The 13,351-nt window shown below is 42.1% G+C and overlaps 1 protein-coding gene across 6 annotated transcripts in view; it reads left to right on the top strand.

The window, feature by feature from the left end:
- The window catches only part of MTUS1 (microtubule associated scaffold protein 1), a 188,243-nt gene that overhangs the window by 87,814 nt on the left and 87,078 nt on the right, over positions 1-13,351 (top strand). For 4 of the 6 annotated variants that reach the window (XM_006080146.4, XM_006080147.4, XM_025279357.3 and 1 more), the window contains exon 4: positions 8,494-8,655. The exons of 1 other annotated variant lie outside the window; for it this stretch is intronic. In XM_006080146.4, the coding sequence (XP_006080208.4) occupies positions 8,494-8,655 (162 nt within the window). Of the gene's footprint in view, positions 1-8,493; positions 8,656-10,475; positions 10,749-13,351 lie in introns of those variants that run through there. One more of the 6 variants, XM_006080149.4, reaches the window with a different exon arrangement.

Below are 13,351 nucleotides of genomic sequence, written 5' to 3'. Positions count from 1 at the left end.
CCGCATAATTAAGGTCTAAAGTTCTTAGCCTGGCATTAATGCCATCTTAAACTTTAAGCTACTTAATGCCAACTGTAAACTGCCCACCACTCCAACCATGTTGTTTTTCTTCCCCATGACGCCTGTGTTCCTGCTTAGCGAAGCAAATCACAGAATCAAACATTTTCATACAATGAGAAGTTAATCATTTTTCCTGAGAACGTTTGGTAGTGATTTCTGTAGAAAGATGTTTCCAGCACCCTCTCCATCTGCAGTTACCTTACCTTGTGTAAGCAAGTACTAAATACATGTGTAACACAACCCCTCGTGTGAATCCATTGTCTAAATTTTTGTTAAGATTATCTGTGTCTTCTAATATAGGGAATACAATAGGCAAGTTTTTTTTGTCAGCCAATTTTGTCAACATCTTCAAAACCCGTAAATTTCACCAAATGTAAAGAACAGCAAGTCATTTTTTCAGTGTGGAACAGTCTTGTGAAAAATACATTAAAGCTGAATTCATTCTTATCTCATTGAGAGTTCAGAGGTGAGAACTTGCTTCAACTGGTGGATGTTTCTGTGGCTTTGGAAACTGCTCTCATTTCTTTGAAGGTGTTTTGTGAGCTGTGTGGGACCCAGATTCTTTCCCAGGCTTTTCCTTAAAGAATGGAGGAGGCCAAGTTGGAGCTGAGAGAGGACACTCCATTCTGTGAAGCCTCTGGGAGCTCCTATTGGAGAATGCATCATTTAATATGAGTGTCAGAACAAAGGAGTGCCATTCAGGAGTTCATTCTTTGTCTTTAATTTCCAGTCCAAAGGAAACATACCATTATGGTTTTGTGAAGATTTTTCCAGTAGTAAAGTGGCTTTTCATTTTGACCACATAAAAGTGTCACTTATGGCATTGACTTTTTTGTACTAAAATTTAAAGAATTAAAGAGTACCTAATACTTATAGATGTACAGGAAAAAAAAGATTATTAGAATCTACTTACTTTAATTATTGGTCCAGTTTATCCATTTTTAGTTGTTAATCTGTTTTGTCTAGAGTATCTCTTTCTGTTTAAATGTTTGAGCCCATCGACTTTAATAATATTCTTTTTATATTATAAAAATAGACTTACGGTAAGAAAAAATTCACATGGAGTGACATGTAAGTATATAAAGTATGAAGGGAAAATTCCCCATTTCTGTTACTTTCTTCTCTTTTCCCCTATGTCCCTACCCCATAAGAGGCCCATAAAAATTTTCTATATCCTTCTGGAATTTTTCAACATTTAGATAAGTACAAACTTAAGGAAACTGGGTAATATTAACGCAGTCCTATTTTCCACTTAATAAATATCTTACAGATTTTCAGGTTTATAAGATGTTTCTTAATGATTTTTTGTTGTTGAAAGGCAGTATAATTAATCAGATTTTCCAAGGTGGTTTTCAAAGTGAATTGCTTATTTGATGAAGGTATGTTTCAAAACCAGTAGAATCTGTGTTACTGTCTAAGGCAAAGTGAAGGTGTTATTCTTTCCAGGTTTTCTTGGACAAAAGATGGTTATCATGATAGAATCAGAACAAATCTGTTGTCTCTAAGTAGGCTGATGCTAACAGCATGAGCTTAAAATAAACCACTAAGGCCCATGTGATATCTCTGTAGGAAGGTCTTAAACCTTTATGGTTGACAGCCGAGATAGGTCAGACGGCGCGACATAAACTGGTAACGGTCATCTTTTCAGAACTGGAGGAGCAGTCCTGTCTTGATTTCACTGTTGAGGAATTTGGTGTTTGGGTTCCTCCGAGATGGTCAGCCTGATGTTGCCATGTCTTCCCTGTAATATTGCTTACGATGTGTATGTTTTACTGCTTCTTTATCCAAGTCCAGTTGCAGGTCCTGTCAGTCAACTTTGTATTAAGTTAAACGTTAGGACGGTGGGTGAAGCGGTGAGGTGCCTTTGCTGGCCCTGCTGCTTTTAGCGTTCTTGCAGGCTCGCCTTCGAGCAAGGGGAGGGGCTCTGGCTGGTCTCAGGTACAGAAGAGGCAGCAGCAGGCAGGTGGTGGACTGACCTGCGCTCGGCCCCTTTCTGTTGCTGGTTATAGGTGTGGGACCCCTGAAGCCATTTAGCCACCGTAAGTAGGTTGCTAATCTATAAACTGGAGGTGGCAATAGTAACGCTCTGTCAGGATGCGTCTCAGTTTCCGTGGGGAAATCCTTTGGTGAAGTGGGCATCGTCCCGTGTCCTCAGTGCCCGCTGGTCTGGGGTGACGGTGGAATGGGGAAGACTCAGGCTGGGACCGTAAACTGCCATTAGATGGAAAGGGTGGGGCTGGATGACAGAGAGACTTGTGAAAATGGGAGGGGCTGGTTCTCCGGAATGAGAATCAGGTTTTTGCGGGTAAGTTTGCTTCTGTGCCAGGCTGTGTGTTGGAATCAGAGGGTACAGGTGTGTAGTAATTCTGAGACACATGGAGAAGTGTCTATAAACCTTTGATGCTTTCAGAAACAATGCTGTGAGACAACCTGTTCTTAAAAAAAAAAAAAAAGGTTAATTTTCTAAACATGCTGAGCCTTGACTGCATTGCAGCGGTGGCCCAGAAATTTTTATCTGTCACTTACCCAGCCTTGTTCATTGTTTCCAATAATAACGGCTGATTAGAATGAATTTGCTGAAGGAGCAGCAATTTGGTAAATTTATATTGTAAAATCTGTTTATCCCTCCTGAGAGCAAGTAAAATCAGTGGCCAAAAATACATTAAAAAGTCAAATGGCTACTTGAATATCTGTTATCTGCTAATTATTATAAGGAATGTAAAAAAAGTCCCCCTTTAATTGATAGAGTGAAGAGTCTATTAACGAAGGACAGCTAAGCTGATAAAAATTGATTAAGTGTTGAATGCTTCAGTGTAGATGGTGAGAGAAGAGATTATTAAAATTTGTCCTTCACTCTTGGCCTTTAAATTTTTTTTTTATTTTTGGCCACACCATGAGGTTTGTTCCCTGTACAGGGATTGAACCCAGGCCCTTGGGCAATGAGAGCATGGAGTCCTAACCACTGAACTGCCAGGGAATTCCCCCTTAAAATTTTTTTTAAACTAGCTCTATTACTGTTATCATTAAAATTCTATGTGAATTTTCTGGCTTCATTGAGATATAACTTGTAAGATATTTGATTTATATACATATACATTGTGAAAGGATTGCTACCATCTAGTTAAACCTCATTCCCGCATGTATTTACCATATGTGTATGAAATGTGTGTTCTACTCTCATAGCAATTTTTCTACAGTGATAGCACTACATATCAACTCTAGTCACCTTGTCTGATGTTATCCTTGGGCCTTATGCATCTGAGAGCCAACAGTCTGTGTCCTTTCCCAACTATTTTCCCCCCACCATACTCTTGGCCTCAAAACAAAAGTTCATTCATTTAGCAAGCATTAAGACTCACTCCACGCTAGATGCTTAGCTATGTCCTGAGCGGAATTGATTTCAGTTCTCTTCCTGATCTCATGGGCCATACAGACTAGTCTGAGAGGCACATTGAAACAGATGTTGTAACAGAAGTGTGGATCTGAGTAGGAAGGTGTGGTCCTTTGCCCTCAGACGGGAGTGTCCAGGAAGGAGGTTCAGTTCAGTCCCTCAGGCGTGTCCTACTCTTTGAGACCCCATGGACTGGCCCCTCCCATTTTCACAAGTCTCTCTGTCATCCCACCCCACCCTTTCCATCTAATGGCAATTTACGGTCCCAGTGTAAGTCTTTCCCGTTCCACCATCACTGTGGACCAGCACGCACAGAGGACACAGGATGATGCCTACTTCACCAAAGCACGCCAGGCTTCCCTATCCATCACCAACTCCAGGACCTTGTTCCAACTCATGTCCATCGAGTCGGAGATACCATCCAACCATCTCATCCTCTGTTGTCCGCTTCTCCTCCCGCCTTCAGTCTTTCCCAGCATCAGGGTCTTTTCCTATGAGTCAGCTCTTTGCATCAGGTGGCCAAAGTATTGGAGCTTCAGCATCAGCATCGGTCCTTCCAATGAATATTCAGGACTGATCTCCTTTAGGATTGACTGGTTGGATCTCCTTGCAGTCCAAGGGACTCTGAAGAGTCTTCTCCAGCACCACAGTTCAAAGGCATCAATTCTTCGGTGCTCACCTTTCTTTATGTTCCATACCTCATATCCATACATAACTACTGGGAAAACCATAGCTTTGACTAGACAGACCTTTGTTGTTAAAGTAATGTCTCTGCTTTTTAATATGTTGTCTAGGTTGGTCATAGCTTTTCTTCCAAGGAGCAAGTGTCTTTTAATTTCATGGCTGCAGTTCCCATCTGCAGTGATTTTGCAGCCCAAGAAAATATTATTGATATTTATTCCGGCAATCTTGATTCCAGCTTGTGCTTCATCCAGCCCAGCATTTCACATGATATACTCTGCATATAAGTTAAATAAGCAGGGTGACAATATACAGCCTTGACGTACTCCTTTTCCTATTTGGAACCAGTCCATGTTCCATGTCCGGTTCTAACTGTTGCTTCTTGACTTCCATACAGGTTTCTCAGGAGGCAGGTAAGGTGGCCTGGTATTCCCATCTCTTTAAGAATTTTCCACAGTTTGTTGTGATTCACACAGTCAAATGTTTTAGCATAGTCAATGAAGCAGAAGTCGATGTTTTCCTGGAATTCTCTTGCTTTTTCGATGATACATCAGATGTTGGCAATTTGGTCTCTGGTTCCTCTTCCTTTTCTAAATCCAGCTTGAACATCTGGAATTTCTTGGTTCAGGTACTGTTGGAGCCTAGCTTGGAGAATTTTGAGCATTACTTTGCTAGCATATGAGATGAGTGCAATTGTGCAGTAGATTGAACATTCTCTGGCATTGCCCTTCTTTGGGATTGGAATGAAAACTGACCTTCTCCAGTCCTGTGGCCACTGCTGAGTTTTCCAAATTTGCTACCATACTAAGTGCAGCACTTACAGTGTCATCTTTTAGGGTTTGAAATAGCTCAGCTGGAATTCTATCACCTCCACTAGCTTTGTTCGTAGTGATTCTTCCTAAGGTATATTTGACCTCGCACTCCAGGATGTCTGGCTCTAGGTGAGTGATCGCACCATTGTGGTTGTCTGGGTTGTGAAGATCTTTTTTGTATAGTTCTTCTGTGTATTCTTGCCACCTCTTCTTAATATCTTCTGCTTCTATTAGGTCCATACCATTTCTGTCTTTTATTGTGCCCATCTTTGCACTAAATGGTCCCTTGGCATCTCTGATTTTCTTGAAGAGATCTCTAGTCTTTCCCATTCTATTGTTTTCCTCTGTTTCTTTGCATTGATCACTTAGAAAGGCTTTCTTATCTCTTCTTGCTATTCTTTGGATCTCTGCATTCAAATGGATAGATCTTTCTTTTTCTCGTTTGCCTTTTGCTTCTCTTCTTTTCTCAGCCATTTGTAAGGCCTCCTCAGACAACCATTTTGCCTTTTTGTGTTTCTTTTTTTGGGGGATCACAGCCTTCTTTTTTGATCACAGCCTCCTATACTGTGTCACAAACCTCTGTCCATAACTCTTCAGGCACTCTATCAGGTCTAGTCCCTTGAATCTATTTATCACTTCCACTGTATATCATAAGGGATTTGACTTAAGTCATAACTGAATGGTTTAGTGGTTTTCCCTACTTTCTTCAATTTAAGTCTGAATTTTGCAATAAGGAGCTCATGATCTGAGCCAGAGTCAGCTCCTGGTGGTGGTTTTGCTGACTGTATAGAGCTTCTCCATCTTTGGCTGCAAAGAATATAATCAATCTGATTTCGGCACTGACCATCTGGTGATGTCCATGTGTAGAGTCGTCTCTTGTGTTGTTGGAAGATGGTGTTTCCTATGACCAGGAAGGAAAGCCTTCACTAAGAGGTGGTGATTCTCGTCAACTCACTTTGTAAGTCACTAGGCAGAGTTTGGGGACTGGAGGGAAAGAAGCCCATTGTATTCACAGGGATGGACAGAAGAGAAGAACAGAGTGAAAAGTCCTGGAAAAATAAAAAGATGTGTGTCTATGGGTGTGTGTGTAGAGAGGTAAGCACATGTGAAGCACTCGAGAAAGAACTGGTTAGGAATCCACCCTAGAACTGCCTCTTATGTCTTTAAATTTAAATATTAATTAAGGGGATTAAAAATAATGTCATCCTGCAGATAATGGTGCTAACACTGGGTGGTGCTAAGTTGCTTCAGTCGTGTCCAACTCTTTGTGACCTCATAGACCATAGCTGGCCAGGTTCCTCTGTCTGTGGGATTCTCCAGGCAAGAATATGAGGGTGGGTTGCCATTGCCTTCTCCAGGAGATCTTCCTGACCCAGGGATCAAACCCACATCTCTTATGTCTCCTGTATTGGCAGGCAGGTTCTTTACCACGAGCGCCACTGCTGTGGGTCGTAGATAAAGGGGAATTACAGATTATAGGTTGGGTCCTGACCTTAGTTTTCACATTCAGAAGATCAACACGATGGAGCTGAAAAGGGTGGAAGGACAGAACTTTAAAGTCTAATACAGTTATTTAGGCAACATTTAAAGGAGTGGGTAAGGATTTGTAGCATTTAGTTTGAGAGGAGGAGAACTTTTTGAGAAGAAATGATGTGCCTGATGGATTGGAATAGCACCTCCCGGTGTCAGAGGAAAAACCAGGATGCCTGGAGCAGGGCTCACGTTGATGTACGAGGTCAGCCCAGTGTTGAGGCTGCAGACAGGAGAACTTTAGATGCCAGGCCTCAAGTACTTCAGTGCTTTCTTTTCTGTTAAGGGGAGATTTTTATAAGTGAAATAATTGGGACAAAGCAGTGAGCATTACTCTTTGGAAAACCTACTTTCCTCTCTTATGGTGACATTGGTAATATGTGACTCGATAATTTTGCAGCTAAGGTCTTTTTCAGTTCTTGACATTCTTCAGTTGTATGATCCTAGTGGTATTGAGAGACTTAATGTTAGATGATGTGAGAATCTGATGGGGGAAAAAAGCTGATTCCAATGTTTTGGGGGTGGGAAAAAGGAAAATTTAGTTACGATTAATGTTAGTAGATAGGAGGTTGTCTAATTGCCCAAGTTGCAACTTTCAGCAAGAAAATGAAAATGTGAGTGCCATTGAGATTCAGGAGGACAGAGCTGCAGGTGAGAATTTGGGCTTCATCGAGATAGGGCAGTGGTTAAAGTAGATAAAATAGACTCTCCTGGAGAGGCGGATATGTAAAAAGTTGGAGCCAAGGCATGGACTTAGGAAATGCCCATGTTCAGGTGGAAGCATCAGGATAGTGTGGTTTCAAGGATGCCACAGAACGGGAAGTGTCCATACATGTCATATAAAAGTGGATGTACTTGCTACAAAAAAGAGCTAGGAGTTTGAGTGAGAACCATTTAAGTTTGGCAAATAAAGAGTAAAGATGAAAGTGAAAGTCGCTCAATTGTGTCTGACTCTTTGTGATTGCATGGACTGTATTATCCATGGAATTCTCCAGGCCAGAATACCGGAGTGGGTAGCTTTTCCCTTCTCCAGGGGATCTTCCTAACCCAGGGATCAAACCCAGGTCTCCTGCATTGGGGGAAGAGTCAGGGAAGCCCAAGAATACTGGAGTGGGTAACCTATCCCTTCTCCAGAGGATCTTCTCAACCCAGGAATTGAACCAGGGTCTCCTGCATTGCAGGCGGATTCTTCACCAACTGAACAATCAGGGAAGCCCAAGGATGAAAAGGGCAGATGGAAAAAGAGTGCCAATAATATAGCACCACCTGCTGTTAGGCATTACGTATTTTTGAATTGTTTTTCTCAAATGGACTTCTTCCTCCCTATCTTGGTTGTTTTTTAGTTTTCACCTAGTTTTTATCTCGTAGCCTAGTGTGTGAACACACTAATTTGTTTACTTTTAAATCAACAGTATTGCGGGAAGTCATATCAATTTGTTTATCCCTTGATTTCAACGTTGCCAAAAGTTTCTGTCTCAAATGACTCTGTGCCACAGAAACATGTATGTTAGTCACTCAGTCATGTCTGACTCCTTGCGGCCCCATGGAGTGCTGTAGCTCATCAGGCTCCTCTGTCTATGGAATTCTCCAGGCAAGAATACTGGAGTGGGTAGCCATTCCCTTCTTCAGGAGATCTTCCCAACCCAGGGATGGAACCCAGGTCTCCTGAGTCTCCCATCTGAGCCACCAGGGAAGCCCATGTCACAGAAGACCCGAGTTAATTCCTTCACTGTTATAAGATCACAGGAATCCTTCCTGTGTAATTCTGAATATTCATTTTACATCTTGACTCACTTGTTCATCCCTGGACAAGGAAATGGCAACCCACTCCAGTATTCTTGCCTGGAAAATTGCATGGATTGAGGAGCCTGGCAGGCTACTTTCCATGGGGTCGTAAAGAGTCGGACACGACTGAATGACTTCACTTTCACTTGTTCATGTAGGAACTCGGGTTTACAAGCTTAGAGCTTTTGGAATGAATAGCCATGGAAACTTTTTGTCTTTTTTTCAACCCCCAAGGAAAACCTGCATCCTTGAAAACAGCGCAGCCATCTCGTGTGAATCTGCCCAGATTGCTTCCTAGACCCAAAGCATCTGTGAAAAACCCTGCGCTGCGGAGGACAGAAAGCGCCTCCTCTGTCGCCAGCGTCCATAGCGAGCTGAGCGCTTACAGCAACAACTGTAAGTCAGTCTTACGTCAGACTTTGGAGCCTGTTGAAACTGTAGTTGTGAGAGAAATCTAATGAGCTACCAATTACCAGGATTTTTGATTCTGTGATTTAGGGGAAAATACACATCCCGCTTCTCCCTTGGAATTGCTAAAAAAAAGTTTGGCAGGAGAAGAAAGTTGTCTCAATGACATTCTCTTTTGATGAATGTGCTAGGAAACACTGACATACTTATCTGTTGAAGGCATGTGGGTGTTTTTTTGTTGTTGTTATTGGTGGTGGTGGTGGTGGGTTGTTGTTTTTTTTTTTTTTTGGTTTGTCTAAGGAAAGAAAGTGATCTAGGAACTATTGGAACCCAACTGGAAATCAGAAAAATAGATAACTTCAGTTTCATTTGGTTTGTAAACAGCTGCATTTTGTAGAAGCATTTGTTCGTTTTGTTTGTTTTTCCTAATCTTAAACTTTGGATGCTAGATTCAATGTATTAGGAATGAATATTTTAACTTCAAGCTTAGTTTTAAATAATTTAAACTGAGAATATTTGGGGAATTTTCAATTAGTATGAATTTTGTTTTCTGTGTATAAAATGACATAGAGTTATTTTCTTAAATAGTAAGTTGAGTTATCCTTTTCATTCAAAAGATGTATTTGGTCTTAGTGTTTATTTGCTCATTTCCTTTTTCATTTCTTTCACCAGTAGCTCATGGATTAACAAATGTGAGGAATTTTGGAGTGCCTGCTGTATATAGGCAGCACTGTAGATGCTGGGAAGGATATGAGATATCAGAGAAATTGTCCCTCTGTGAAAGATAGTTGAGGATAAAGAAGATGTTTATGTGGATAACTAGAATATCAGATAAAACAAAGAATAAGGGAGTGGTGGGGAGGAGGGGAGTTCTCTCTGCCTTAGAGGGAATCAGTTTCTTCTTTCTGTGAGAGGACAAGGTCAGATTGGAGTCATGTTATTGAACCTTCTGGGTGTGGAGCACCATATAGTGTTACTGTACATACTTTCTCTGTTTTTTTCTCAAATAACTTCCATTACCCTGATTTTACATGCAAGGTAATTGGGGCTCAGAGAGGTTGTCGCTGGTCCAAGGGCACTCAGCCAGCATGTGACAGAACTGAGAAAGTTTATGGTTAAGACTTGGAATTAATGACTGAAAGAATGAGCACATTTCCAAGAGGTTACTTAGCAGCAGGATCTGGTCTCCTATGAGAGTAAATAGCTGTATATAGGAACTTTAGGGACCCTGGGATATGTTAGTTGCAGTGAAATGGGACTGTTATCCACTTTCTACTTGAAGTTTGAAGTCATGGCAGATGAGAGGGTTTGCGTTTATCTGTTGATTCTTGATTTGAAAAGGTCATTGACACGTGTATTCCCTTAAGGTCATTGCACTTGCAGCATTCTCTGTTTGTAACAGGAAATGTTAAAAACAAAACCGCCCGAACAGAAGCACCCAGGTGCTCTCGGGGGGGCTGGAGGGTTGTGTAGTGTTAGCGCTTGTGCCCCTGGCAGGAGGCGCGTCCGTAGAGCCACTGCCCAGCGTCCCCAGCGACAGCCATGTTGCCACGGCCCCGCTCAGGACTGCGTCTGACACTCCCAAGGAGGGTGTCACAATGCTTTTGTCTGTTCCTTTTTGTCTTTTAACAAAGCGGCTTCCCGTGGACCCACAGAGCCTGTCTACTGGCTGTGGGTCCCTGTCTCAGATGAAGCGTTCAAATCAATGAGTCTCTTTCTTAGATGGATCCACTAGCCGGTTTAATCTGTTCTGTGTAGTGCCTGGGAGCTTAGTTTTTTTTTTTTTTTTTTTCCCCCTGCTCCATTCTAATTCACTAAGAGCAAGCATGAGGAATAGGAGCGTGAACATGGCTGCAGTTTTCCTTGCTTGAGCTTGCTGTGATCCTTTTAAATGACTATACCAGGAGGATTTCGCAGCTGTACAGAAACGGATGCGTCTTCGAAAATATTTATCAATTCTACACTCTCCGCACCGGCCGGCTCAGAGAGGCACTACGATGCTACCTTATTGACATTGCTGGTTCTGGGATCCTACACCCTTTGTATAGTTCCTTTGTTAGCCACGTTTACTGGCAAAAGAAGTAGGTCGACGATTTCTGGTTTGATTCTTTCTTTGTAAGCATGCTTAAATTTCCTTCAATAAATTGACTTAGTATCTCTCGATTGCTATCTTTATAACTCGTAATTTGTTAATTGTGGTATTTCTCAGGCATGTTTATATTGAAGTTGTGAATGGTTCTTCATAGAACCAATTTTATTGTGTATTTTGTGTTTGGGAACTTGGATTAAATATAATTCAGCAATGTTGTCGATGTTCTTGGCACATGAAATTACTTTATAAAAGACTAGTTTAATGGTCTCATTTGTGATGAAACAACTGGTAGTTTTTGTTTACCCAGTTGTTGTGTGAGTATAGGAAAAATACTTTCCTAGACTTAGAATAAAATCATCACATTTTAGTGCTTTTACTTATATGCTATCTAAAAATATTTAAAATGTGTGTTTTTTTCAGAATTACCTTCAAACGTGAAAAAAAATCATTTTGAGCTGCAGTGTTTCTGATTCCTGATAATGATCATGGAACGATCATGATTTCTGGTCATGTTAGGAAACAACCTTTCGATCTGTGTTTTAAATTCTTCTGGGGTGAAGCCTTTGGATGCTTTTAAAGAATGTTTCCTTGCTTTGTTTGCTCCTCTCTTTGTGATGTGATGCTGTCAGTGCGGTTGCTTCTGAGATGGCAAGATGCTCTTAGAAAATTCTGGTTTGCCGTGCTTAAGGATGCTAGAGAAATAACATGGCCAAGTTCTAAAGCAACTGAATCAAAATGTATAAGACAATAAACCTTTCTTTTGTGGGGGTTCCAGCAGGTGCTTTGTGTGTGTTCTTTTCAGCATAGAAAATTTTTAAAGTTACAGTGTTGATTTTTTGTTAACATATATTAGTACAAAATTTAATCTGGTAGTTTCTGTATCAAATATGCTCATTTTTAGAGGTTAAATGTTGTAAGCTCTTCCAGACTCAGAGAGCTAAGGTCCAGTTTTTAAGATCATTGGATAAAAATACGTTATATAGTGTAGGTCTTGTAAAGAGGGGAAGGTTTGAGGGACCTTTGTGTGAGTGTAGAAGGCGGTCTCAGGGGAGTCCAGAATTTTGCCATATTAGCAGATATGAAGCCCAAAAGCGTCTTACACCTCCCAGTTTGGCTGGAAAAGCATGATGAGCACATTTATTTTTGAGAGACAGATGGCAAGGGGAAATGAAAGGTTGCATGCCCGAGCTGTCTGCACTGTGTGGGAGACAGAACAGGCAGAGGTACACTAAAGACATGGAGCTTTCTCTCCCCTCACTTTCACGGCCAGCCCCGGGGCACGCGGCATGGTACGGTAGAAAAGAGCATCCAAGTTGGACTCCTGCAAGCTGTCTTACTAACTCATGGAAGCTGGACAGTCTCACACCCTCTTAGCCTCAGTGTTCTCACCTGATGAATGGGCGGGGAGACCCAGATCGTCCTAAATCCTTTCAGTGGCAAAGGCTTCTGCCTACCTTTAGTTTTCTTCATGATGATAATAAAATGGTACCTAACAGCTTGGAAGAAGGGTGTTTGGAGCAGGGATCAAGGTGATGGAGAGAAGGATCTGTCTCACTCGCCTTCAGTCCCATCCTCGTTGCTGAATGGCAAGTGGGTATTGTGTCACCTGCCAATACCGATCAGTTGGTGAGAATCACCCGGACAGCAGTGAAAGTTTTCCCAGCTGCTTCCAGGTTCAGAGCAAACCCAGCGTGGGTTTGACCACTGAAGCCTGCCTGAGGTGAGGCAGGCGGTGAAAGGCAGGTGGGACATACGTTGGCCCTGTGTTCCAGCACATACCCAGTACTTAAGCACATCCGAATGGACGATTGAATAAGAAAATACTATCATCTAGACTGGTGTTTTGTCTTCATTCTTTTCTGGACTGTGTCTGAGACCTTCCTGTTAGTACAGGGTTGGGTGATTTTGCGTTTGGAATTTGAAAGCTTGGACGTAAGTCGTGATTTGATTTGAAGCCAGGTGGGCAGAGGATCTGGCGCAGTGGGAAGTGTTAAGCTGATTCATCGAAAGTTCGGAAAACAAGCAGAAGGTTGGCTCCGTGTGTACATACATGTTTTTTAAACAAAAACAAAAACTAACGTGGAGCAGGTGCTAGAGTGTGGTGTGAAGTGTTAGTTCACAAATAACAGTTTGGAACAGTGGAAGCCTTTCTCTAGCAGGGAAATCTTTTTCCTTGTGCTTGGACTTCTCTGGGAATCTCTTCATTTTCTCTGTAGACTCGGTCATCTCTGTCATTTCACTTGAACCACATTCTGCGTGTGGGGAAATGAAGGATTCACGAGCATCTGTTACTCTGGCATAATCAGGGCAGCTAAGACCAGGGCTGACAACAACATAGGGGCAGTTCTAAAACGGTGTGTATTAGACCTGGCGAGGCATGGGCGATCACTCGTGGGACCTCACACGTCGAGTCTACAAACCAGCTGTCACGGAGTGGCTGTGTCTCCTGGAGCACCGTACTGGGGAGAATTTCCACTGGGTGTTTGGCCTTAGAGAGACCCCGCACCCATTAGTGGGGGTCTGCACTGTCTGCACATTAGGGGTTCAGACCCTCTCCTGCGCAGACAGGTGACACGATTCAGCACAGCTGGG

Source organism: Bubalus bubalis, chromosome 1, assembly GCF_019923935.1.
Source record: "Bubalus bubalis isolate 160015118507 breed Murrah chromosome 1, NDDB_SH_1, whole genome shotgun sequence".
In the NCBI taxonomy this organism is placed as follows: Eukaryota; Metazoa; Chordata; class Mammalia; order Artiodactyla; family Bovidae; genus Bubalus; species Bubalus bubalis.
This window is presented reverse-complemented; position numbering and strand designations above follow the sequence as displayed.